Here is a 26,069-nt window from a genome sequence, read left to right as displayed (position 1 = left end):
CTCTAACATGTTTCAAGAAATTTAGAGCTATGGTGGAATTACAAAATGGTCTTAAAATAAAGTGCCTAAGGAGTGACAGAGGAGGAGAGTTTGTGTCAAATGAATTCAATGATTTCTTAGAGAATGAAAGGATTCAAAGACAACTATCTATGGCCTATACTCCACAGCAAAATGGAGTAGTGGAAAGGAAGAATAGAACGGTTGTAGAAATGGCTAAGGCAATGCTTCATGATAAAAGCATGCCATACTTTCTGTGGGCAGAAGCAGTACACACAGCTGTGTATATTTTGAACAGATCACCTACAAAAGCACTCAATAATTTAACACCATTTGAGGCTTACAGTGGCAGAAAACCAGGGGTTGGCCATCTAAAGGTGTTTGGATCAGTATGCTATGTACATGTACCATCTGAGACAAGACAAAAGCTGGATGCTAAGAGTGTTAAAGGTGTCTTTGTTGGATATGCTACATGTGAGAAGGGATATAGAGTACTTGATCCATGTACTAAGAAACTAATTATGTCAAGGGATGTAGTTTTTGATGAAACAATGACATGGACTTGGAAGGAAAGTTCAGAGAAGGATGTAGCTGTGACTTACATTCAGAATCATTCTGAAAATCAAACTACTATGAATGCAAATGAGTTGAGGGAAGCTGAAGAAAGTCCCTCTGATTCTAGTCCACTATTCTATGTTGAGGAACCAGAATGTAGCACTCATGAATCTATGCAGATTTCTCAGTCATTTGATCACACCCCAGTGAAATGGAGAAACATAAATGATATTATGGCATAATGCAATCTCTGTATTGTGGAACCTGAAAAATTCGAAAAAGTTGCACAAGATCAGGCTTGGGTAAAAGCTATGAAAGAAGAATTGTCCATGATTGAGAAGAATAGGACTTGGGAATTAGTAGATAGACCAAGTGATAAACATGTTATTGGAGTGAAATGGGTATTTAAAACCAAGTTGAACTTGGATGGTTCAGTCCAAAAGAACAAGGCAAGACTAGTTGCCAAGGGGTATATGCAGAAACCAGGAATTGACTACAATGACACTTTTGCCACGGTTGCAAGATTGGACACAATCCGAACTTTGATAGCTCTTGCTGCACAAAGAAGCTGGAAATTATATCAACTTGATGTTAAATCTGCATTTTTTAATGGAAAATTGCAGGAAGAAGTCTATGTTGAACAACCTTAAGGATTTGTGATTGATGGCAAGGAGGATAAAGTCTACAGGCTGTACAAGGCTTTGTATGGGTTAAAGCAGGCACCTAGAGCCTGGTATGGGGAGATTGATAGTTACTTCACTCAGTGTGGGTTCATAAAGAGCTTGAGTGAAGCAACTCTCTATACTAAGACAATGGGAGATAAGGATATTCTAATTGTCTCTATCTATGTTGATGACATAGTATACACTGGGAATAATCAGGAAATGCTGAATGAGTTCAAAGAAGACATGAAAGTTAAATATGAAATGACAGACCTCAGGTTACTTCATCATTTTCTGGGGATGAGAGTAATACAAACAGATACAAACATCTTTATTCACCAAAAGAAGTATGCTTCTTCCTTATTGGATAAATTTGGTCTAAAGGAGTGCAAACCTGTTTCCATACCTCTCATTGCTACTGAAAAATTAAGCAAGGATGATGGGAGTGGTGCAGCAAATGAGGAGCAGTATAGGAAAATTGTTGGAATTCTGTTGTACCTTACTGCCACAAGGCCAGATGTAATGTATGCAGCTAGTTTACTAGCCAGATATATGCATTATCCTACAATAAAGCTAAGAGAGTGCTCAGATATGTTAGAGGAACATTGGACTATGGCTTGAAGTATGAGAAAGGCAAGAAGGCAGTCTTGGTTGGTTTTTGCGATAGTGACTGGGGAGGATCACTTAAAGACAGCAAAAGCACTTCAAGCTATGCCTTCTCCTTTGGAAGTGAAGTGTTCTCATGGGCCTCTGTGAAACAAAACTGTGTTGCTCTTTCTACTGCAGAAGCCGAGTACATAAGTGCTTCTGAAGCCACAGCTCAGGCCATATGGCTCAGATTCGTCCTGGACGATTTTGGAGAGCTACAAGCAGATGCAACTCCCTTGCAGTGTGACAACACATCTGGAATCTCAATAGCTAAGAACCTCGTGTTTCATCAGAGGACAAAACACATCGACAAGCGATATCACTTCATCAAGGATGCCTTGCAACAAGGGATAGTTGATTTGGTCTACTATCCTACCAAAGAACAAGTGGCAGACATCTTAACCAAAGCCTTGCCGAATGAGAGATTCAACTATCTCAGGGACAAACTTGGAGTTATATTAGCTCAAAGCTTAAAGGGGAGTGTTAGTGTATAAGCTATTGAGCTTACTTTGAAATTAGAATTAAATAAGCCTTGTATTTAATTGTGTTTCACTATGGTAATTTCACCAAGTGTAGGGCTCATATTGTAAAAGGGTCTTAGTAACAGGTGTAAAGATCTCTTTGTATCCATCTAGATGTGTGGCTGAGATCATCTTTCTGATATACTTTGTAACCCATCCGGTGTGCATAGTGTGTGTACGTGAAGGAATACATATATAGATCTCTCTCTGCAAGTTAGTACAGAGAGAGCACCACCATAAAAAATCTTCTCTCCATTGCCTTGATCTGCTTCTCATTCCTTATTCCTACAACTCCTCCTTCATCTAAAAAATAACTAATAGAACTTTAACATTTCTTGCTCCATGGCTTGCTCCATGCAATTTCCCTACGCTATTCTGAAAAGTGTGAGTTTGTTTCCATAGTATTACAATATGTTCTTATGAAAGACTACATACGCAGCGTGCAATCCTAGGATACCAAGTTAATCATCTACCTTAAACACATTACAAATATTAAGCTGCTATGAAATCATTAAGTGGGCCATCTACTAGCTACTCTTTCTGGTGGCTAGAAGTCTAGCATTTTCTGGTGCCTTTGAAGCCAAGAATGCTATCAGAATTATTGAAGCCATGCGATGATCAAGGACTACACACGAATGATGAACTTAGAATATGGTGTGATCCAAATTCCAAAGGATTGCAAAGAATGAGGCAGTTAGGCGGTCACCATGGATATGTCAGAGGGGCACGACATGAGCTAGTTGTGCAGATTGTGTTGCATAATACTGATCAAAACAAAGATTATGCGTTGTGCAGGAGGTAAACTTTGATAGGGGTTTTCATAATATTGTGAAGAAGATCAAGCACTGATCTGGTAATCCTTTGACAATAGAATTTATATTAAGATGATACAATAACTAATTTAAAACAGAGAGACAACATTATTTTGATCTTAAACAAGCTTTTAGCACACACAAAAGTCACCTTGTGTGAGAGAGTTGAATCTAAAGAGTTTCCCGTTCCTTAATACGAAAATTGAAAACAAGTACAAGCAATCACAGCACATGCCATTGACTTAAAAGTGACGGTGGCTGGAATCTTTCCCTTGTCCTTCCTTAGGTAAAGTGCTTGGAACAAGGGTAGGTTGATGAGAATCAGAGCCCCACATAGCATAATTTGCAAAGTCAATGTATCATAAACTTGTGCTATGCCCTTCCGATTGATTGCTTCCTTAACAAACCCAGCAAAGCAATACAAATTGAGCAATGCAAGTGTTGCCAATGGGGTAAGCATTGGAGAAGAGTCCCCGAATTCCAAAATCTCTTTCTTGTACCGCTGTGACACATCTTCATCAGCCACCTTGGCGGTTATTACAAATGCTGAATCACTATATCCAAAGGAGTGTAGAATGGTGTCAATGAAGGCAAAGAGATAGGAGCTTGTTCTCTGGTAAAGCCATATGCGCTGCTCGTTCCACCAACCTAAAGTTGTGCCACCACACCACAAAAACTCCGCAAAGCTCCAAGTGTACTTTCCAATGATCACATATGCAAATGGTATGAACCATGGGCTTGAGATCTAAATTCACAAACCAAAACCCATTAGACATAAAACATATACTAAATAAATACTAGCATATGGGCACACACAATGTGTGTGAGAAATTTTTTTATTTTTGTTTTTGAAATAGAAGGAGAGGGGAAGAGAGTGATAGAGAATGTGGGAGTGGAAAGTTTTTTTTTAATTAGAGATATGTTAGAATGAGGCTTGGAAAAAAAACAACAAAATTTGGTTGTGTGAAATTACATTTCTACCACATATTTCTTAATTTCATAGGATTTTGGTTGATAATGAGTGTTTTATTAATTAATAGAGAAGAGATATAGAAAGTAACTGTTTGTTCACTTAGTCAGTTAGGTTAATTTTTGTCTGAATGTGTGATCCGAATCTGACAAGTTAATTCATAGATACAAGCATACATGTACATATGGTGTCATCCATGAGCTTGATATCCAAAACCTGAACAAATATTCGTTTGAAACATTGAGAAGTAAGGTCGATTACGAGATTTTGGAGGTCATAAGTTAAATGAGGCCCTCAAAATCATAGTTGGTCTGCATATGGTTTTTTATTTGAAACAAATAGGTAAAGATATAGAGCGACATTGCCAATTTGGGTCACAGATTCATGAAATGACCGACATGATTACTCATCCCATAAATTAGTTTTTGGTAATTAAATAAGGGACAATTGCAAATGTATATAAGAAACATGTCATTGTGCAATTTTGTGGCAAATTAATGAGAGTAAGGACTTAGAACCATACCTGCGGAAATAAGGATGTGCCTCTAAGGAGGTAAAGTGAAGGAAGAATTGAGTAAACTAGTGTTGCCCAGCAATTTGCAGCCCAAAAGGAGTATCGAAGATATCCAAGTTGATGTCCTAAACTAGTCTTTCCATAGGCATACCATGCAGGACTATACTTTGAAAGCAAAATCTGGAGGTTACCTTCTGACCATCTCTTATATTGCACAAGCATATCAGGCAGTGTGGTTGGAGCTAACCCTAAGAAAGCTTTCCTTGTTGGATTGCAATTCACCGATTTCCATCCTCGGCAATGGATTGATAGCCCCGTTATTATATCTTCTACTGGACAGCCATATTTCAGACCCATCTACGAATTATATTAATGTCACTCGTTAAGCTCAAATACAGTTTTGAGTGAACAAAGTTAAAAAACCAATAATTAATGGAATAATCTATTGCTCGTAATCATCGTTTATGTCAAAATTATCACTAAATTTTGAACTTAATTGAGGAAGATGGGTTGTACATACAATGATTACGTGTCATTTGGTTTGTTAATGTACCACGTCAGAATGATTACATGGTACACCTTTTTTTGACCCTAAAGTCTATTTGGTGAGAGAGGGACAAATACGTACCTCTTTTCCCCATTGAGTGTTCTCTTCAAATGTACAACTTGCAAGGCTTTTCGAACTTTCTTCCGGTTCATGAATGCCAAGTTCTTCTCCTTTTCTATTCTCCCACTTCATATCACTTTTACATCCCTTGCTGAATTTCCTCCCACAAAGAGTATCTCTTCTGTGAAAACATCCGCTTCCAATATATAGAGGGCCTCCATAAGAATCCACGCCATGAGCTTCCACCTTCCATATATATACGAAACCAAATAATTCCAAATATGTAATCGATAATTAGCTAGAGTAAAATTTAACTTAAAACTTTAACTAAAAAGTTCAGCTAATCTAATATTCCACTAACATATAACCTCACCTCATTGATTACTCTCAGTGAAGCGTATAGCTCGTTCTTAGTAAGGTTTTCGAAGTTTTGTGGGAACTGCACATATGCAATCTCATGGCCTTTTTCTTCATCCATAAAGAAACAAAGTGCATCCCGTATGGCCATGGAGTTGTTTGAATACATATCACAATCCACATTAAGAAGCAACTTCCCATTGCTGATGTTTGATGATACTCTAATCTGCAAATGTAGATGAAAATTAAGGATATTACATAGCAAACAAAATTGACACTGTAAATTTTCTTTTGGAGTTTTTAATACTGCTGTTACCACCTATCTAATAAAGGTGGATCCACTTATGTACGTGAGGCGACTTGTATGAGAGAGATGGTCGGTAAAGGTGATCCATATACCAGTGCGTTCATAGCGCCAGCTTTGAAGTTATGATGATATTGGGGTCTCTTCTCGCGAGCCAAATACACTAACGTTGGCAATCTACACCCTTCAACGTCTGTTGCATTTTGGTTTCTCCCATCAATTACTATCTGGAAAAGTTCAAGGAAATTAAAACTCAAATTCTTTTCTTCTCAATGTGTAGAATTCAAAATTGACATACATGCATCAATTCCCATCTTTGGATTCATACACCGAACTCAAATAAATGTTAATTAGGTTTTCTTTCTTTGATTTCTGACCAACATATGTAACTAAAGATCAAATTAATTCATACTTGAAGAATGGTGTCATGGTCGCGTCGAGATGAATATGAATCCCATTGAGAAAAGCCTTTACGTCTCGATCGGACTTCTTCTGAAACGCAGCCTAGCTTCACTATATTTTCGATTTCTTTCTCAATGTGTTTGTATAATTTCTATAACAACACATCAGTAAGAAGGCAGATATGAATAAGCTAGCAAATTATTGAAATACTAATAGAAAATTACACTATCATAATCTCATAGTAAATTTGAAATAACAATTAAAGATGATCTTGATGACTTGTTGATTTTTTTGGTGAAAAGGAGATGAGGTGATATGGGGGGAGTTTTAACGAAAAGTCTGCGGTACTGTTCACTTTAACGAAAAACCATATTTTTACACTAAAAAGTCAATCCTAGTACTGTTCACTTTATCCTTTATTTTGTCATCATCGTTAAAACTCAAAGTTTTCAAGCCTTTTTCTTTAGTTTTCCTTAGATAAAATCCTAGCTTTACTGTATTAGGGTTATATATAGGTTTCTAAGTTAAAGGAAAACTAATGAAAAGGGCTTGAAAACTTTGAGTTTTAATGATAAAGACAAAATAAAGGGTAAAGTGAATAGTACCATGATTGACTTTTTAGTGTAAAAATGTAGTTTTTCGTTAAAGTGAACAATACCGGGTGCTTTTCGTTAAAGTTCCCTTAAGTTAACGTGTCCTTTATGCTCATTTTATGCAATAAAAAGATAAATAAATAGTAAATGAATTTAGAAGAATGGAATTTAATACAAAACTCATTATGTACGTACACGTTTAGAAATACTTTTTAAATAATAGAAAACGTTTTTAGTAAAAATGTTTTTAAAATTAATTTTTAGTAAAAATTTAAGTGAATCTTGAAAAAGTACTTTAAATGTTTTCTGCAATAAGTTCTTGGAACAAAAAATTAATTTTACTTAAATGCTTTTAATTATATTAAAATTCATTTCAAACGAGCAATTGAAAATGCATCCTCCATGACCAAGGAGGATCCTCGCTAGATCTTCCAATCACATCTGTTCATCGTACATCGTGTAGTCAGAAATCATTGTTAGTTTTTTTATTTAAAATTGAATATAAACAGTATTTAAAAAAAAATTGACCACACAATATACTATGAACGAATGTGATTAAATAATTCTAAAAAATCCTTACAAAAAGAGTCCAGAATCCTCAGCCCTCCATGACGGCATTCATATACTATAATTAACGAAATTATTGGCTTTTGTGGTCCTTTGACCTTTCCAACAAAAACATAAATGTAGCTATTGTTGACCACTTGTATTTCGTATCTTTTGATTGGACCTGACGGAATTCGATTCTCGGATTCCTATACTGGGTTTTCGATGATCAATTAATAACAACTGTTTATCATCTTTGCGGTCACAATTTTTTATTTTATTTTATATTTTTCACATAAAACGGAACTATTTTACTTTTGAAAATATAAAAAGCATTTTACCTCACAATTTTTTATGAATAGTTGTATAAATTGATCTCCTAGATCCTGAGGGGATCTAATTCCGGAACTGACCACAAAAAAAACTGAAAATACCTTAATAGCCCAGAAATCTTTAGCCTGATGATCAATAATTGCATCAGCAGATATTGAGACAAAATAAGCAGCAGGTGACCTTGGCTCCACTTTGTACCTCTTGCAATATGGTATCCATTGCTTTGCAAACTCAGCAGCCTCCAAGAGAGCATAGTATGTAATTTCCGACCCTCCATCATCGGACAGATAGACGCTCAGCTTCTCCGGCGGGTAATCATAAGCCATCACTGATAAAACCGTGTTTATCACCATCAACGGCGGCTCTATGGTTGCGTCCGCTGTGCACACAAATACATCCACTCCCGGCAACTCATTTTCATATCTGTTCATGTAACTCCAATGCGTCATCAATTCAAATCTTATGAACTACAGTTGTTGAATAAAAATGATAATTAACAAACTAACATGAGGTAATTGATTTACCTTTGAGAAAGCCTATCTTTGAATGTGTGCCTATACACAGGGTTCCACCGGGAGGCCTGAGTGAGGAGCCAGTAAAATCCAAACCATATCTCAGCACCCAAAAGTCCAATCCAACCAAACCTTCCATCTTCTCCTGCTTTTGGTATGTGACTCGCTCTGTAAAACCAAACTAAACATATTCCTGCAAATATAGATGCTGCAAAAACCCTATATAGAACTCTTCCCTTGGCTCTCTTCGTCTCAAACAATGGTTCCTTCTCCATTTCTCAGCTTACTAGCTACAGCTAGCTCCCTAAGCTTTCTCAGCTGTCTGTATATTTGTGGTTGGGAAAATTAATGGATATCTATCACTTAAACCAACCGTACGTAGTAAATTATGAAACTGTTGCAGCGCCTCAGTTTATAAATATGAAGCCATCAAAGGATGAAAATCACCCACAATGTTTCAACCATTTACAATTTGTGCCACCATGTTGCTAGTTAGGTGCAACATGTGAAGAGGTTTTAAATAAAGTAAAACTAATGAAAATGGTTTGAAAATTTTGAGTTTTAACGATAAAGATAAAATAAATGGTAAAGTGAATAGTACCAGGATTGACTTTTTAGTGTAAAAATGTGGTTTTTCGTTAAAATGAACAGTACTTAAAGCTTTTCGTTAAAGTTCCCTTTAAATAATCTGACATTGTATGTATATAGATGTTATCTATATTCAAGCACAATAGCTAGATGTTAAGACGTTAGTCGGTAAGTCATCTGCATTGAATTTAGTATCAATATATAGCTAGTGCATATGCAATAGTAGGTATAAATTTTAGCATGCGTACAACTATTATCCAAACCCTAAATCTATTATAATATTGTAGCAATGTTTGTGCATGTATTATAATGATATAAGGTATTCGGCAGATAAGACATGTGGAAAGAAAATTAAGATTCAAACATTTGTGGTGAAATGGTAAATTTAATCCAAATTATATGGTTCTTGGGAGTACCATAAATTTTTTTTTATTAAGAAATTAAAATTAAAGCAGCTTTTGAAAAAAAAAAGTTTAAGAAAGAAGGAAAACGACATGTCGAATATAAAACGACAAAAAGTACTAAACTGAAGCTTTTGGTGTACTAGCAGTCTCGTTACGTTCGAAGCATTCCTCGTCGAGATATGAAACATAAATAAACACAAAACTCTTTCATCCTCCCAACTGTTTATCTCCGACAATTAAATTTTATTTTATTTTATTTAAGTTTTTTCCTCTGCAGGCTTAATCAAATTGTTCAAACATTGCAAGGTAAATCCTCTTTTTACAAATTTCATAGTTTCCATAATTAATCTCGTTTTGTTCGATCCTATGTAACTCTGTTTTGATGCAAAAGAAAAGAACGTAGACGTAAATTTTAAAACTTATTTTTTTTACGTTAATTAGGGTATTTCTAAATTTTCTTTCACTTTCTAGGCAGCCAAACAGAACATGGAATGGAATCTATTTGTTGTGATTGCACCTTTTGATTGTATCGCATGTTTTAATCTTTTTATCTGTTTTCCGGCCAATCTTTTGAAAAAAGTAGAATCTTTTGTTTTAAATCAGATTATAATTACTTTGCGGAAGAGTTGTACTGGGTATTCATAGGGATTCGAGATGAAAATGGAATGTCGGTTGTCGACCAATTGATGTCCTCCCCTTTTATCCGCGCTTGAGACCGGCAGTGTGATAAACTTACGCAGGCGGAGTTTGTAATGGGGTATTAGAATTCTTAATTTTTCCCTATTTCTTCTGGTGGAAAATAGTTTCTGGGTAGTATTTATTTTTCAGTTATAAGAGAAGGAAACCAGAAAGTTTCCTATTTTGTATGTAATTATTTGTGAGCTAGAATTTTCTGTAGTTTTATTTTATATTTTTAAAGATTTTAACAGCCCTTTATTATATCTGCAGATGAAAGTTGGGTTTTCGAATTGTGCTGCTGTTTTGCTGCTGACATTTTTGTTGAGCCTAGAAGCAGCTTTTGGAATCAGATTTGTGATTGACAGAGAAGAGTGCTTCTCTCATAATGTTCAATACGAAGGAGATACCGTCCACATTTCTTTCGTTGTTATTAAGGTTGATGCGTCGTGGCATCATACTCAAGACGGTGTTGATCTCATGGTAAGCTCCTTGTTTGTTGTCTGATTCGGGTTGATAATTTACAATATATGTTTTTAACTGCGCTATAATCTTCTGCATTTACTGGCCAAATTGATAAGATAGCTCATAGCGTACATAGCTAAACAGAAACCATGTGTTCGTGTATGTATATGGATGATGGATCGTAGTGATCATACAATGCCGTTGAAATTTTCAGGTGAAGGGGCCTTCCGGTGACAAGATTCATGATTTTCGTGACAAGACTACCGAGAAGTATGACTTTGTCGCTCATCACAAGGGAATCCATCAGTTTTGCTTCACTAACAAGTCTCCTTATCATGAAACCATAGATTTCGATATACATGTTAGCCATTTTACGTACTATGATCAACACGCAAAAGATGGTGAGTGATTGATACGTGCCATTTTACTCTTTAGATTTCTTTGATTACATTTTCACTAGCAAGATCCTTGTAAAAATAAGGACGACAACTTATGGTAGTTTTGTGCGTGCGTCCAGAGCACTTTAATCCGTTGTTAGAACAGGTATCAAAGTTAGAGGAGGCTCTTTATAACATTCAATTTGAGCAGCATTGGCTAGAGGCTCAGACCGAACGACAGGCAATAGGTATTTCCTCAACTCTAAATACCTTGATGATTGATTACATTGAGGGTGACCTTGCAAAGCCGGGAACCTTGTTGGCTTGGGTTCACCTTTTTATTGACTACGTTGAGGATTATATCCAAATCAGGCATCTCTACGACTATTCTTTTTGCATTTACTCTTTCTCAATTGAACTAGTATTGATTCCGTAGTGTGCATAAACAATTATCTTTCGCTAGCAGTGTCTAAGCGTAGTGTCTTTGTCTGTCTTTTCGTGATATAATTTGTTTCTTGCATTCGTTGATGCAGCAAACGAAGCAATGGGCCGGAGGGCGATCCATAAGGTTTTCTTCGAATCAGCAGCCCTTGTTGGTGCCAGTCTTCTCCAAGTTTTCCTACTTCGCCGCCTTTTTGAACGGAAGCTTGGGATGACTAGAGTCTAACCTTGACACAGCCACGACATTTTGTCACAGTAGAAGAATTTTACATTTCAATTGTTACTCCATGCTTATGTTTTTTTTACTTTCTCGGTGAATCGTTGAACACGAGTAACCGGAAATTATGTGCGTTTGTGCCTGGTGGTTCTTTGTGACTTGTGAAGAATACACGTTCATATGCAATGGCGATTGATCGATAATTTTGGTTGATATATTAACGTACACATTTGGCTCTTTCCCTGCAAGGAGTCATTCCTCTTCCTTGCCTATAAATCACAGTTTAAAACATACAGAAATAACTCGTTTTGAGAACACGAGTTTTTTGGCATGCGTTAAACTGTGATTTGCAGGCAACGCGTAATGACTCCTCCAGTATTGCTCATCCATTCAAATCTAGCAAGAAATCATTTCCCTTTGTCTTCTTTTCATCGAAAAGTAGAATTTATTTACCAAAACTACATACGAACATCATGGAAAAGAAGATAAAGGTTTTCGGAATTCGAAATCGAGAACAAAATAATTTCACACAAAGAGTGGTTTGATAATACAATTAGGGAAGAAGGAAAAGAATGTCATAAGCAAAGATAAGACGAAGAAACAGATCAGACGGACAATATAGATACAATAAGTATTTGTCATTCTTTACTCCTCCCATCACAAAGTGTTTTTGTTTTTTTACGCGACATGGTAATTCCATCCAACATTGCTATACAGCTCCCTATCTTCTTTGGAAAAATATGGTGGAGCAAGTTACAGAACACCGTGCTCCTCCATCGGAGCACTTGCGCAGAGAACAACATTGTCAAGACTCGGTCTGTGGTTGATGAAGGCAGCAAAACCATTTTTTCTGTGCACCAAGAAATCAAATCAAGCAAACTAGATCAACTTTCAGCAGCATAACTAATGACCCACCGGTCAATTGTTTCTTTCTATTATTCTACTGACTGGAAACACAACGGATACTCAAAAACATAGAAACGAAAAGATCACGCAATCATCAATTGACAAGAAGAGAGAATACTTTCAGGGCCACTAGTTATTTCAATTATTCACAATGAAACAAACTGCATCTATTAGACTACATCTGTCTAAAAGAAGACAACCAGAGTGTTTGTGACTTCGTATGCCAATTCCACTAGCATGGAGCAATCAAACAATGCAGATAAAACATCCGAATCATCTTCTTTTATTTTACTTTTCAAATATCTTGGTACTAATATTAGATGTAAAGCCTTTTTGCCCTTCTCCTAACTAGAGTTCTATAAAAGTCGGTTGCATTTATTTTAACATCAAATGGTATGCTAAGTTTGACAGGTAAGGCAGCGTTAGATATAGTTGTATATTGTACTACCATCACTTGGAAAGCAAAAACTTACTACTATGAAAACCGCCATCTAGTAGGCAAAAGAATGAACTGCTATTGGCTAACTCATTATATATCAAATCACCAGAGAAAGAAACGAGTCAACAGTTATGAGAAAGAATCTTACAGATGAAGGCCGGCCAGTGCCAGGATCCACTCCTCCCTGCCTGATATTAGGATCAGCCTTTCCTGGTGACTCGGGTTTTCCACCTGTCTTCTTCTCATCCCTAGCCTTGTTAAAGATCACAGTAAACCCCTCAGCTGAAGCAGGATCATTGACGTCCCATTCACCAAATTTTGGGAGTGGCCTGCCTTTTTCCTGTTAGAAATCAGAAAAATATTCTCATTGTTAAAGCAATAACATATTCTCTCAACTACAAAGACAAAAGGATAGACAAGCACTCTGTTACATCTCGAACCTATTTAGGTTGTCATCAATCAAATACCCCACACCAAGATCAATTGCATTAATCACAGAGGACAGACAACCAGAAACCCAATGTCAAGCTCCCCTGGTTTTCTAGACTGCAAAATGCAAATGATCCTTCAATAGGATCAAACACCATTGAAATCAATTCCCGGAAAAGGGTGTCCATATCTACCAAACTTACAGGTAATGGCCCCATATACCTAAGAATGCATACCAATATCATACCACTAGTATTTACATGCTGAACACCAATCTAATAATTCTAACCTGATCTCAACCTTGGGCTAGTGCTATATGGTTTCAACTTTCCAAAAAAACTTCGGTAAGGATCTGAGTCAAAATATAAGTGCTTACAAACTTTCTCTTGGGAGTAAGTTTGTGCAACACTGAGTTCAATTCCCAACTCCTACTCAGTGCGGCATCTCTTAGGATAATCCTAGACTACAAAAATAAGAGCGATTTCCTCTCCTGAACACTGTGATAGGATTAGGAATCACTCGAAGACAACGTGAAGTTGTGAAATACTCCAATTCATAGTAACATTTCACTGAGTTCATTGTAAAGGAAAAACACAAGAATATACAAACAAGAAGCAACCAGCATACCATGGAGCTAATATCCTATGAAAAAAGGTGGAAAATAAAAATCAGACAGGAAGGAAAAACTCAGAAAAGGCAACTGATTGTTAAATTTGGACACACAACTTTAGACAACATAACTCAGTCATTTTCAGGAAGCACACCTAGCACAGAAGTTCAACCCACCATAATCATACTAATAAAAACTCCAAAGATACACCAATTGATTGAAACGTGAAAAAGGAAAAGGAACTCTAACCTTCCCCGTGGACATAAGAACCCAGTTAAAAGAAATCTATTTAGCCCTTGATGAAATACTTGGTTTGGGCAAGGCAATTACAACAAAACCTCTTTGTCCAGATAGTTTACACATTCAAAGTCGGGATGAAGAACACACGCATACATACAGAACCACATATACAGATGAACATGACATGAGAACTTAGGAAGTACACAATGCCCTTAATATACTAATCATTAAAAGTAAAATACAGAAACCAGAGATAACCATCATCAGGAAGCAATTTGTACAAAGATTATATTCCCCACTCAAACAATGAACGACAATAAAAAAAACCAACAATACCTATAAGTCTATAACAATTCGAGCATCCAACCCAAAACCAATTGGAAACGGTGGTGGAGATGCCCGAGATCACTCAAACTATTTAATCATCGCTTTAATTCCACGACATGGGATTCACACTCTCGAAACAATACCTGCTCCGAAAAGCAATATACTCTCCAAAATTTCAACTTATTAATTTTGTAAAAACACAAACGAAACTTGTCATTTTCTCACTACCCTTTTCTGTTCATTTAATTTTCACTATATTCCTAATTAAACAAAACTAAAAACCAAACTGAAGAATTAGAATCTGCTCCTCTGGAAAATTCAAACTTTGCATCAAGTATGTATTTACTTTAACATAATGATAAAACATAAAAATTTAAATAAAAAACATGAATTTTGCTCAGAAATTAATGTAAAACAAATGCATCTGAGATAATTACAATCAGATTAATACAGATTAACGAACAAATCTATGAATTAGAGCTTAATCCAATCAGAAATCCAGCAAATTAAGCATCGCAGAGATTAAAGATAAACAAAAACAAATAAAGGCATACAAAGATTAAGAATTTATATTCGGATTGAAGAAAGAGACGAAAACGATTACGTACCGACATGAATTCGATCAAACGGAAAGATCTTTTTTATTTTCCGGGAAAATGAAATGACTCGGAAAGCAGAGCGAGAGAGAGAGAGAGAGAGAGAGAAGAGGTTGGGCCAGAAATGGGCCTATAATTGATGTGAAATCTGGGAAGAAAATGAGAGGCTTTAATGGTCTTTGTTTCGTGGATGAACGACGTTATTTTGTTGACGTGAACGGAAAGGTGATCGCATCGCCGTTAAGTGGGCGTCAGCCCTGACGTGATTTGTGCGTTTGGAATAAAATTGAAAGGAAGGCAGGTTGAATTAATTGAAAAAAAAAAAGGGGAGAAATCATATACACTATTACATACTTATATTTAATTTTGGCTGTTAGTTTATTTGACTTATTTAGTCTAATGGTCAGACATAAAGAAGAGGCATATGAGAAGATTAAAACGTGTGTAAAAATCTTCTATTATGAGAACATGTGTAAATGTAACAAAAAACGTGTACTAGTTTTCTTTTCGTGTGACTTTGTATTTACGAGATGTCATTGTTGTGGTGTACAATGTACATGTGTTGTACAAGTTGCTCTCCTACTATTAGGTGTGTCAGTCACCCAAACATAAGCAAATATTTCCCTAAGCCCGATGTTTTTATGTGAATGTACCAATCTTCACAAATTTAAATTACAAATCAGTTAAGACACAGAGTACTTGGAGCAGACGAGTCACATAAAACTTACCATAAAATTGAGCATAATGACGTGTTGATGCACAAAACCGGAGATCTTGGAACAACGTAAATCCGATCGTGAATCTGCAAGTAATGTAAACAACACAAGATGTATCGTGGTTCACCCCAAGGTTTAAGCTACGTCTACACTGATTATGTATTTATCTGAGGGAGAGAGAGGGCTCTGAGAGTGAGAGCTTTGAGAGGGTGAGGAGCCTTAGGAAATGGCCTCCTCTAATTGTGAGGGTCAGGGGTCATTTTATAGAATAAGGACTCCTCACTTATTACATATTTGCATCTTCCTTTACTACATAATTACATTTAAGTTCCCTGAGTATTTGTACGAGATTTAAATACAAAGCCCTAAATATGGTATAAACATGACGTTTTACAATTCGTACAGACGGCCTCACTTGATAAGAAAAGATTTTGTTGTTGTTTTGTTTAATAATAATAATAATCTAGAGGCATTTGTGTAATTTAATCCAAAAGAAAAGTAATAATGGAACGGGATGGTGAGCTGGCAGACGGAGTGAGGAAGTAAAGGAGTAGCTGTTGGGTTACACGGAAGCAAACAGCACATTGCCTTGCTGGCATTCCATGTCTCTAAAATTTCAAAACGGTTGGGCGTCTCCATGTCTTGTCACTTGCCATCAAATTAATTAATTAATTAGTCACTAATTAATCGTCAATTAGTTTAGATCAAAGTTTTTGTTTCCATTAATGAAAGAAAAATGTATTATTTTATTTGCGATGACAAACTTCTATCAGTTAACATTTGTGTTTCAATAAAGGTCGATAAGCGTCCACGAGATCTAATTCAAGTGACGTAGAGATAAGATACGAAAATTGTAAACACTCGGTTTAGATCGTGAGTTAGAAATGGTAAATTGTATGCTAGAATTGTATATGGCTTCACTAAACTATATCCTTACAAAATTTAACACTATCGGTTCCTTTGATACAAACAATAATGTGAGAAAATTCAAACGCAAAGCTTAAATTTAGAGTAAATGCTCTTAATTACGTGAGCGACTAACCCCTAGCAACAATATGGGTTTTAGAGTCATCCTATATCACATAAAATCTCGATTTCAAAACTTCTAGATTTTGGGAGAAAAAAAAATAAATTAAAGATTTTTTATACAAAATGATCTTTGAGATTGATATAACTATTCACTTTGGTCTCTAACAACGAAAATCGGTAGAAATGTTCTTGAGTTTGTTCAATGTGAATAATTTTGATATAGACATATTTTTCACAGAATAACCAAAATGATTTACAATAGACAAACTCAGGAACCATTTCTATCGATTTTCATTGTCAGTGACCAAAGTGCGGAGCTAAGCCAATCTCAATATCATTTTTGCTAAAAAACCTAAATTAAATTAAGGGAACTTTAACGAAAAGCTCCCGGTACTGTTCACTTTAACGAAAAACCACATTTTTACACTAAAAAGTCAATCATGGTACTATTCACTTTACACTTTATTTTGTCCTTATCATTAAAACTCAAAGTTTTCAAGCCCTTTTCATTAGTTTTCCTTTAAATTAAATTAAAATCCCTGAGCCTAGAGGAATCTGAGAGACAAAGAGAAAGCATAAATACAAACAAAAATAATAGGGCATATTATAAATTACACAAAGTCAACAAATGCAATTTTCCCATGTAAATTTTGCTAGATTCTGTCTGCCATGCAATTAGCATGGCATTATATGTTGCAAATATAGAACCCCAAAATACATGGAGATGCAGATTCAGAGACACCCCATTCTCTTCATTTGGTTCCCTCCTCAGTAGCCTCAGTAGCCAACTCCCTTCTCTACCAAAGATCTGTTTCCCTCCACCTTTGTTGCCATGTTATGTGTCTTCCGAAAAAATCTGGGTATTCATGGCGCCGGGATGGATTATATTCGCTCACTCGAAAAGAAAAAAAACGCAGAATTTAGATTTGATACAAAACGAGAAAGTTTAGAGGATTATGGAAAGGTTTCCAGAAATGTATTTCAGGCACAACACAACTTACAGCTATCCGAATGACAGTGCTCAGAAACTCTTGCGCATTTGCGGAGACCAAGAGACCCCTCTCTTTGATAGTTGCAGCATAAAAATGAAATATTGAGACACCGATATGAATGAGAGAAGTAACTAAACCAGATAATGGCATAGTACGGTATTACCTATCAGCGAACCTTATACATTATAGGAGACCATCTTCGGCGTTCAGGCAACTGTTGCCAGAAAGTAGCCTCTGCTACTTAAAAGAGTGTTAACAGAATATTGGTGTTAAAATGGGAAACTGAACCTCGTACGGCCTTGATCATGAAAGAAAACAAGGGCTTGTAAATGCACGTAAGCAAAAGTTGGAACTTACATAGCGTGTAGCGTGATATATTTTTGGCTGAGCAAATATCATATCCAGAAACATGGCATCCAAGCATTAGGTAGACTGCATTTCACCCAAGTAGCAGAAAATACATTATGGTATAAATATAATAACCAGAATATATGTTAATAAGGTGAAATAAAAAAATAAAGAAAAAGGAATTGAAGAATGCAGCATACCTCAGAAGGTCATGTTGTATCATAGCTTGGGCAAGTGATGACAGCCATCGCACTCATCTCCCATCGATAAAGAAAGATAGAGAGAGAGAGAGAGCCCATTGGATTTCCATCTCCCTCAAGACCACCAGACCTCCAGTAGAAAGGTATACATCAAAACTTGGTTAAGTAATGAGAGCCCGCCGAAGTCACAACTCCCAATTAACTTATGTTGATTCACTACACGTCTTAGTATTAGTTCCTTTTATGCGCCTCAAAGAATTGAGTTTTTGCATTGAAATCATCAAAACCTCATGTAGCGTTAGGGCATTTCCATCCCAATTTCCAGATATCAATCCCCTTTCACATAAATCTTCCAAAAGTTGTTCACCTTCGATAAGATTATTTTCGGCAGAAACAGCACCAATGAGCAGAGTATATGTTGTCACGTTGGGCAGCAGCCCTCTTTGTTTCATCTCCTTATAAAGCGCAAATGCAGCCACAACATCGCCATTAGCACAAAGGCCTGAAATCAGAACATTAAACACTGGAACATCAAGCTTCAGACCACAACGTTCCATTACACCCCTCAGTTTTAGAGCCTCTTCAAGGTTGGCTTCTTTACAGAACATGTGCATCAAAGTAGTAAAAGTAGCAGTCGTTGGAATGAGTTTCATCCGAAGCATGTGATCAAAAACAAGCATGGCGTCTTCAATCTTCCCACATTTTGCAAGCCCTCTAACCATAGCACTCTCAGCAATGTCACGTGAAGTGACACCAAGAGCTCCCATCTGATCTTTTAGCTCGAATGCTCCTTGTATATCTCCCACTCTACACATACCATTAATTAGGGTGATATAATGTGTATGCTCAGGAGCGAAACCTTTGGCCAACATTTCATAAAGAAGAACACTGGATGCTTGGAAATTCGAGCATCTAAATAGTCCATTCAAGATTGCGCCATGGGTTTCTATATTAGCAGAAACTCCTAACATATCCATGACCCCAACAAGATCACAGGCCATCCCCACCTTACCCGTCTCAGAAAACTTTCTAATAAGCATGTTAAATGTTAACTGATCAGCTGCAGCACCTTCCATTATCATCTTATTCAACATTTTGCGGCCAATATCCAACATACCAGACTCACATAATCCCTGAATAAGAGAGTGGAATGTCAATTTATCAGGATATAATCCAGCCCGGATCATTTTCTTGTATAAACCAGAGCATGTCAAGAGGTCCCGGTTTTTCGAGTATCCATGCAAGAGAATATTATATGTATCCAAATTAGGGGGCAATCTTTGGCTCCCCATAGTTGAAAAGAGTTCTTTTGCCTTCGTCATTTTTCCCATCCTTGAGTATCCATCTATCATTACATTGCAAGCAATAGTATCTGAGTATAAACCTTTGTTTTCCATCTCTTCAAAGAGATATGAAGCAGCCTTTGACTGGCCGGTCTTGAAAAGGCCATCAACTAGACAGGTATACATCGTTGCACTTTGTGAGAGAGTCACCTTTTCCATCACTTTCCCGAACAACAGGATGGCAGCAACAATTTTTCCCTTCCAACATAACCCAGCAAGAAGGCTACCATACGTATAATTATCAGGCAGAACGTTATTCTCAACCATCTCATCAAGAAGGGAAACAGCCTCATGCAGATTTCCAGATTTACATGTCTCATGCAGTATTGTATTGTACACAACAGTATCAACAGCATATGGAATGCCGTGGAGTTTCTTCAAAAATTTCTTTGCCTCCCCCAAATTTCCACCCTTGCATAGCCCTTTCAGTATACTTCCATATGTGAATGGGCTTGGATGATGCCCTGATTTAATCATTTCATCAAATATAGAGAGTGCTTTCAATCCATTTCCCATGCTTCCGTAGCCATTTATTAGACAATCGAAAGTAACAGAATTGGGATCAAGACTGATACTGCTCATATGACACATGAAATCTTCTGCCACTCCCAGCTTTCCAGCTTCACAAAGGGAACCAACCAATAGATTACATGTGAAATGGTCAGCACCATGACCGGTGCAGTTCATAGCTGCATAAATGTTACATGCTTCCGCTATGTTACCCATCTTGCAAGAGTTATAGATTAAAGTAGAATATATTATTCTATTCGGTGAAAGGCCAGCTTTATAGATTTTACATACCATCTCCTTCGCATGTTTCATCTTCCCAGCTCTGCAAAGTCCATTTATGAGCACTGAAAATGCTACAATATCGGGATTCATGCCATCCTGGACCATCATATTAAAGAATTTCATAGCTTCATCAAGCAACCCATTTTTGCATAACCCATCCATGATCTCTGTATACATAATACAACTAACAGCAATCCCATCCATCCGCAATTTCTCAATAACACTTCTTGCTAAATCAAACTTGGCATGCTTACACAGCCCATTCAAAAGAGCCCCATAGCTGACTTCAGTAGGTCTTATTCCCGTTGCTTCCATCATGTCGAAAAGTCTGAAAGCTTCGTCAAGCTTACCATTTTGAGAGAGGCCATTAATCAAAGCATTGAAAGTAACAGAATTTGGTGATAGATTAAACCTAGACATCTCGTCAAAAACCCTGGTAGCAACATCAATTTTCCCCTCCTTAACAAACCCGTTAATAAGAGTATTGTAAGTAACCTCATTTGGAGATAACTTCTTCCTTCTCATTTTCTTCAACAGCAGATAACTTTTTGCACTTCTATTATTTCTACATAAATCGCCAATAAGCATGTTATATGTACACACATCTGCTTCTATACCCTTTGAACCCATATGATCAATAAGCTCAAAGGCTGCTTTATACCTCCCCTTTTTGCAGTACCAATTGAGCAAAGTGTTATAAGTAACTGTGTTCGGAGCATAGCCACTCTTTTCCATCTTTCTCAAAAGATAACTAGCTCTCTTAAGCTTCCCTTCCGCACATAAAACACCAATCAATATATTAAAAGTAGCAACATCAGGGCATACCTTCTGAGCAAGCATTTCTTTGAAAAAAGACCATACTGATGCTGCTTTCTGGTCCTTTGCCAACAAAGCTAGGATCATATTACAGGTACAAGTAGACGGTCTAAATCCCCTCAAACCCATCAAATACGAAGCCTCTACAGCACAACCAGCCATTCCTTCCCTCAAATATACTCTAATTAGAAGGTCAAAAACCGAAGGGTTTGAATTGCAAAGCGGGTAGGTGTCCATTAGAGCACTGAAAACAGATTTCGGGCCAAAATCCATTTGCAACAAATGCCCCAAAACTGATTTGGCAGAATCATACATTCTAGCTCGAACAAGTATATGGGTTGTGACAGAAAGTATATGAGTCAAATGGTTGAGTTCCAAACCAGATTGTTCGATGACCCAATTTAGAAACTTCAAAGCCAGCTTTCCATGAACTGGTCTGAGAGAAGCCATCCTATACTCCATGTGGTTCAGTGACACCCAACGATCAATGGTCAGAATTGCATATATGCTCTTCTCCATTTCTGAACCTGCAGTTCCCAAATTTCAACAGTTTAGCAGGTTTTTATCGCAAATGGTCTCTTAAGTCTTCAAAACTCAGCACTTGGGTTGGGTCCCTCACCTAAAAAATCATGAGTTTCTGAGGGACCAAGTGACCGAGTTTCGAAAACAAACACACAGTACCCAAAATCAAAAATTTAATCTCAAGCAAAACAAAACAGTGAAAGAAAACACACGAATTTCAACCTGAATCCCCCAAATGTTAACAGTTTGAAATGTGCCCAAAAATCAAAACTTTAATCTCAAAACGGAGAGACACAGAGAAACTGCCATAATTTCCCAAATTTCAACAGTTCATCCCCCTCAAAAAAGCCTAATCGTGCACCAAAATCAAAACTTCAATCTCGAAAAAGGCCCACAGAAAGTTACGTACCGGAGGCTTGTGGATTTTCACGAGCGATGCTTTTGGCGCCGTCGGCTCCGAGATTCGGATTGGGATTTTTCTGGGAGAAAGCATGGAAAGCTCTGAGCTTTGAAACTGCGTGGGAACCTAGAGCGAATTGCTTCGGCCTAGCCGTTGAGGACAACATTGGGAATTTACTTCAGTGGCGCCTTTTCTTCTTCCCTCACTGGAAAACCAAAGAGCTGACTGAAAGTGCCTATATTTTGGGCACCGGTGAGCGCGAGTGACAGAAACCGTTGGATTATAACATCCAACGGCTGAAGTATATTACACGCGAATCATTTATAGGTTAGAGATAATTGGAGCCTTCTTGAATTAAAAATTCGTGAGCATTGATCAGTGAATTTTTTATAATATAGAATAATAATTTTTTTTATTAACTCCGTTTGAACTTTCATCTAATTTTTTAATCTCTTTAAAACTCTTTATTTTGAATAGAAGTACTTATGGAGTTCAGGATCAATAGTCACGGAATTTTAGTTTATGGACCAAAACTCAAATTGGACAAGGATCAAGAATCATTGCTCCAAGTTTCTCGGTTTAACAATTATAACAAGTTTAGGGATAACGAATTTTTAGTTCAAGAACCAAAACTCCAATTAGGCCAAAGTTCAATGAACATTATTGCTCCAATATTTTCGGTTTAACTATTGTAGTTATGATTCTTCTTGACTTTCTCACGTGGGTGTAAACAAGTCGAGCTAAGCCGAATATCAAAATCCTTAAGTTCCGTTCGAATCCTATTACTTAAATTCAAACTCGGCTCAATCTCGAATAAAGCTCATATACGGTCAAGCTCGACTCAAATGATTTCTTCAAAGCCAAGGTAATATTACCTCGTTTGTGGTATGAGATCGAGCTTTTAGTTTAAGTGACTTAACTTTTTCGGCTTAGTGATAAAGCTTGTAAAATGTTCTCATGTGCAGCCCGGGGTTTGAAACCAAACTTCTAGTCAGGAGGATAGATGAGACGATTAAGGTGAATTCCAAAATTAAAAATTGAAAAACTTAAACCCTCGTTTGGTCATAATTAGTCTTTAGGTTGAAAATCTTATACCCTAAACCTAAAAATTAAGAATGATTTGATGAAGCACAATGAACGTACTAAGTTAATTAGAGATTTTTAAACTTGTTTTTATTTAGTCGCATAAGCTTCCTCTTTTAGATCTTGCTCTTCTTGCATTGAAGACAAAAATTTAAATAGTAATGTTTCGAAATATTAAGACACTGACACGCCATAGTTTATGGAAAAAAAAAAAAACTTATGAAACGGCAACAAATCCACATGATCACAAACAGAGAAACTAGATATATGAAACCAGGATATCCTTAATCTAGTCGAAACTCGAAAAGAGAAGCGAGATTGTTAGAATTAATAAACCATGCAGCAGATACTAGATTGAAACAGTGACTAGAGAAAGAGAAGCAACAGATTCAAAGTCTTGATAAACTTCCGAAGAATATTATGTCATCACTAGGCAGCTACACAAAAGCCGTCGTACCACCTTACCTGTTATTTTCCTCAGTACGAAACTGCATCGGTCTTGTCGAGTAAGACGAGGCTCTCAACATAAGATTCAACATAGTAATATTCGCAATCAAGAAATCCAAGACTTTTGAATTGCTTGCTCACAGGGTCTAGAGAAACTATTCCATACGGATCACCATAATAAATAGGATGACCATCCGGTACCAACACTACATCACCACTCTTCCTAAAACATAATGGCTTGTAAGGAATTTCTCTTTGTATATCTGGTGGACATGGAGTTGTCAGTTTGGTCCATGACTCTTCCATGCCATACTCTTTCATCACCCATATATCAAGATATGTGCCATCAAGAAATGACTGACAAAGGTTGAATATAGCAATAGATTTCCCGTCACCTGATATAGACAATTGCGTTAACGCTGAGGCTGCGAAATCCGTCGGTGCCATTATCCTGCGAAATGTATTGCTGCCCACGTCAAACGCCAAAATGAACCATTCAAAACCACCATTTTTTGAACGGTAGAATGCCTTAAAATGAATAGCACCATTAACAAAAGCCGGGGGTTTATGAGGATCTGTAACTTCACATACGTGATCTAAAGAACGAGGATCACTCCAATAGCCTCCAGCTAGTGAATAAACCTCATAAAAAGTATTCGGCTCTTCACGGTGCTCAGTGATAAGTCTCACAACCTTGTAGTCATTAGTCACAGCGTCAAAACCAAAACCAATATAAGCATCGTACGAGCCAATGGTCTCGAAGGATAGATGAGGCTTCGGAAGTGTCACGGACTTTCTTATAGACGGGTTGCATAGCATGAATATGTAACCTAAACGGTCGTTATCAACAGCAAGGCACACCAGCCCATTACAAACTCCAACCACGCGAAGAAATTTATTCATGTTGGGAATGATTGGAAATTCTAGCTTGCAGTACTCATCAAAAGCATGGTTGTCATAGTGCAAATTGCAATGCTTCTCCCTTGGCTCGTCAAGCCAAATGTTGACGCTGCTGGAAAGAATAGCTCTAGAAACACAGTGGAGTAGGAGGAGGTGGGTGCCAAACTGGTTATTAAGATAGATTGTACGGTTGAGGTGGGAGGGAATAAAGCTGGGATTTTTTATCGTGGACCTCCATGCCTTGCACACCAAGGTGCATCTGATCAAAGATTTTGGCGGTAGTCTAGATAGTATATCATGTATGATTTCCTCAGGCAAATTGTGACCCATTGTTTCAAAATTTCAATTCCCAGGCTGCAGATTTCATAGAGATAGACCGAGTCAGGAAATAATATATAACCTAGCAATAAGTGAGGAAATATATTACAAAACAATAACCCAGCAATAATTGAGAAGAAGAAATAACTGTCGCTACAACAAAAACTAAAACAGAAGAGAAGAACAAAATCCTACTCTTGAAAAAGAAGAAAAAAAATAATGCATAAAGAACTCACAATATTTGATCGATGAGGCGAAAATAGGAGTTGAAGAAACCGAGTCTCGTTACTGTGTTGTGTTAGAGAAGAAGAGTGCTGCAAGCTAGGGTTTTGATTGCGTTGGATGATATTCCTGCATCATGTATTTATAGGAATTTGGATCGACCTTCTAAAGAGCAGGAAATCCAGGCCCTTAGTTTATGTGAAAAAAAAGATCGGAGTCCTTGGTTTGTGTGAGTGGTCCAACAAAATGAGTTAATGAGAACATTTAGATTCAATTTGAGTGGTCCAGATTGCTTAGTCTCTGGACTCTTGGCAGTGAGATCGAAAGAGGATCATTGTCCTATTTATAGGTTCACTTTGAAAAATATTACCTAGTTTTTCATGGTGTTTAATTTTCCTTTCTTGCAACTCAAGTGAAAGCACCATTCAAAATTCTAACGAGGACATCCCTTATTTTGTAACTCTTTATTGGTTAATATTACGTAATATTATCGTTTGAAACATTATTATACTGATTAGGGACCAAATAGCTAAAAGTGCTTCTTTGATTCTAAAAGCATTTTTTTAGCTTTATGGTAAAGCGTATCAAAAGGTATTTCTTGAAGAAGTTATTTAATAAAAACTTTAGGGTTAACTACATTCTTCATATTTATGGTGAATCGTGATTTTTAAAATGGGTAACAAACTTTCAATTTTTTCACGTTGCACGTCAAGGTTCTGAAAATTGTATCAATTTATTTCTATTGTCTAATATACCCTCTGGACCTCCCATAGAGCGTAGACTAATGATCAAGCAGACATGGAACCCAGTTTTTACGATACATAGAAGCCACACTTGGACCATTGTGACCAAATCGTGCAACTGTCATTTCAAGAGAACTTTAAGCTCCATAAT

At 36.9% G+C, this 26,069-nt stretch overlaps 5 protein-coding genes and 1 long non-coding RNA gene across 11 annotated transcripts; 1 reads left to right on the top strand and 5 right to left on the bottom strand.

Moving 5' to 3' along the window:
- Nucleotides 1-3,182: 3,182 nt before the first annotated feature.
- On the bottom strand, nt 3,183-8,704 carry LOC126616275 (cellulose synthase-like protein E1). Of its 4 annotated transcripts, XM_050284300.1 has the most exons (9): nt 8,346-8,704; nt 7,923-8,244; nt 6,360-6,500; nt 6,043-6,174; nt 5,660-5,869; nt 5,308-5,532; nt 4,689-5,036; nt 4,342-4,381; nt 3,686-3,940 (listed from the first exon to the last, which is right to left on the bottom strand). In XM_050284300.1, the coding sequence occupies exons 1-9, from the start codon at nt 8,606-8,608 to the stop codon at nt 3,777-3,779; spliced, it is 1,845 nt and encodes a 614-aa protein (XP_050140257.1). In that variant the 5' UTR covers nt 8,609-8,704; the 3' UTR covers nt 3,686-3,776. The 4 variants fall into 4 exon arrangements, with proteins under 4 accessions (XP_050140253.1, XP_050140256.1, XP_050140255.1 ...); XM_050284296.1 differs by lacking the exon at nt 4,342-4,381 and having other exon boundaries at nt 3,183-3,940; XM_050284299.1 differs by lacking the exons at nt 4,342-4,381; nt 4,689-5,036 and having other exon boundaries at nt 3,183-3,940.
- A 767-nt stretch (nt 8,705-9,471) lies between these two features.
- Nucleotides 9,472-11,715, top strand: LOC126616295 (transmembrane emp24 domain-containing protein p24beta2-like). Its single transcript, XM_050284335.1, has 5 exons — nt 9,472-9,631; nt 10,274-10,483; nt 10,680-10,866; nt 10,983-11,090; nt 11,376-11,715. Exons 2-5 carry the CDS (start codon nt 10,274-10,276, stop codon nt 11,507-11,509), a joined length of 639 nt encoding a protein of 212 aa, XP_050140292.1. The 5' UTR covers nt 9,472-9,631; the 3' UTR covers nt 11,510-11,715.
- Nucleotides 11,716-11,992: 277 nt separating this feature from the next.
- Nucleotides 11,993-15,217, bottom strand: LOC126616305 (protein NOI4). The gene is made up of 3 exons (XM_050284351.1): nt 15,060-15,217; nt 12,994-13,185; nt 11,993-12,350 (listed from the first exon to the last, which is right to left on the bottom strand). The coding sequence occupies exons 1-3, from the start codon at nt 15,063-15,065 to the stop codon at nt 12,306-12,308; spliced, it is 243 nt and encodes an 80-aa protein (XP_050140308.1). The 5' UTR covers nt 15,066-15,217; the 3' UTR covers nt 11,993-12,305.
- LOC126616311 (uncharacterized) lies at nt 13,285-15,051 on the bottom strand. Its single transcript, XR_007621096.1, has 2 exons — nt 14,461-15,051; nt 13,285-13,410 (listed from the first exon to the last, which is right to left on the bottom strand). It is a non-coding gene; the product is annotated as an uncharacterized LOC126616311 (long non-coding RNA).
- Nucleotides 15,218-17,372: 2,155 nt separating the features above from the next.
- On the bottom strand, nt 17,373-22,550 carry LOC126616270 (pentatricopeptide repeat-containing protein At5g55840). 3 transcript variants are annotated; one of them, XM_050284287.1, is made up of 6 exons: nt 22,215-22,550; nt 18,333-21,810; nt 18,142-18,216; nt 17,948-18,024; nt 17,794-17,855; nt 17,373-17,687 (listed from the first exon to the last, which is right to left on the bottom strand). In XM_050284287.1, the coding sequence occupies exons 1-2, from the start codon at nt 22,369-22,371 to the stop codon at nt 18,536-18,538; spliced, it is 3,432 nt and encodes a 1,143-aa protein (XP_050140244.1). In that variant the 5' UTR covers nt 22,372-22,550; the 3' UTR covers nt 17,373-17,687; nt 17,794-17,855; nt 17,948-18,024; nt 18,142-18,216; nt 18,333-18,535. The 3 variants fall into 3 exon arrangements, with proteins under 3 accessions (XP_050140244.1, XP_050140242.1, XP_050140243.1); XM_050284285.1 differs by having other exon boundaries at nt 17,948-18,021; XM_050284286.1 differs by having other exon boundaries at nt 17,948-18,018.
- Nucleotides 22,551-23,765: 1,215 nt separating this feature from the next.
- LOC126616288 (F-box/kelch-repeat protein At3g23880-like) lies at nt 23,766-24,965 on the bottom strand. The gene has a single exon (XM_050284317.1). It carries the CDS (start codon nt 24,963-24,965, stop codon nt 23,766-23,768), a length of 1,200 nt encoding a protein of 399 aa, XP_050140274.1.
- Nucleotides 24,966-26,069: the final 1,104 nt, after the last annotated feature.

Source organism: Malus sylvestris, chromosome 3 (genome assembly GCF_916048215.2).
Source record: "Malus sylvestris chromosome 3, drMalSylv7.2, whole genome shotgun sequence".
NCBI lineage: Eukaryota > Viridiplantae > Streptophyta > Magnoliopsida > Rosales > Rosaceae > Malus > Malus sylvestris.
This window is presented reverse-complemented; position numbering and strand designations above follow the sequence as displayed.

Bases quoted from the DNA above. Each gene is read 5' to 3' on its own strand.
- LOC126616288 (XM_050284317.1), bottom strand. From the start codon at position 24,965: ATGGGTCACAATTTGCCTGAGGAAATCATACATGATATACTATCTAGA.
- LOC126616275 (XM_050284296.1), bottom strand. From the start codon at position 8,608: ATGGAGAAGGAACCATTGTTTGAGACGAAGAGAGCCAAGGGAAGAGTT. The intron at 6,501-7,922 runs GTATTTTCAGTT...GTGTTGTTATAG, and splicing joins AAGATTTCTGGGCTATTAAG to AAATTATACAAACACATTGA. The intron at 6,175-6,359 runs GTATGAATTAAT...GAACTTTTCCAG, and splicing joins ACCATGACACCATTCTTCAA to ATAGTAATTGATGGGAGAAA.
- LOC126616270 (XM_050284287.1), bottom strand. From the start codon at position 22,371: ATGTTGTCCTCAACGGCTAGGCCGAAGCAATTCGCTCTAGGTTCCCAC. The intron at 21,811-22,214 runs GTACGTAACTTT...TGGGAACTGCAG, and splicing joins TGAAAATCCACAAGCCTCCG to GTTCAGAAATGGAGAAGAGC.
- LOC126616295 (XM_050284335.1), top strand. From the start codon at position 10,274: ATGAAAGTTGGGTTTTCGAATTGTGCTGCTGTTTTGCTGCTGACATTT. The intron at 10,484-10,679 runs GTAAGCTCCTTG...TGAAATTTTCAG, and splicing joins AAGACGGTGTTGATCTCATG to GTGAAGGGGCCTTCCGGTGA. The intron at 11,091-11,375 runs GTATTTCCTCAA...TCGTTGATGCAG, and splicing joins GACCGAACGACAGGCAATAG to CAAACGAAGCAATGGGCCGG.
- LOC126616305 (XM_050284351.1), bottom strand. The intron at 12,351-12,993 runs GTAAGATTCTTT...CTTGGTGCACAG, and splicing joins GCACTGGCCGGCCTTCATCT to AAAAAATGGTTTTGCTGCCT.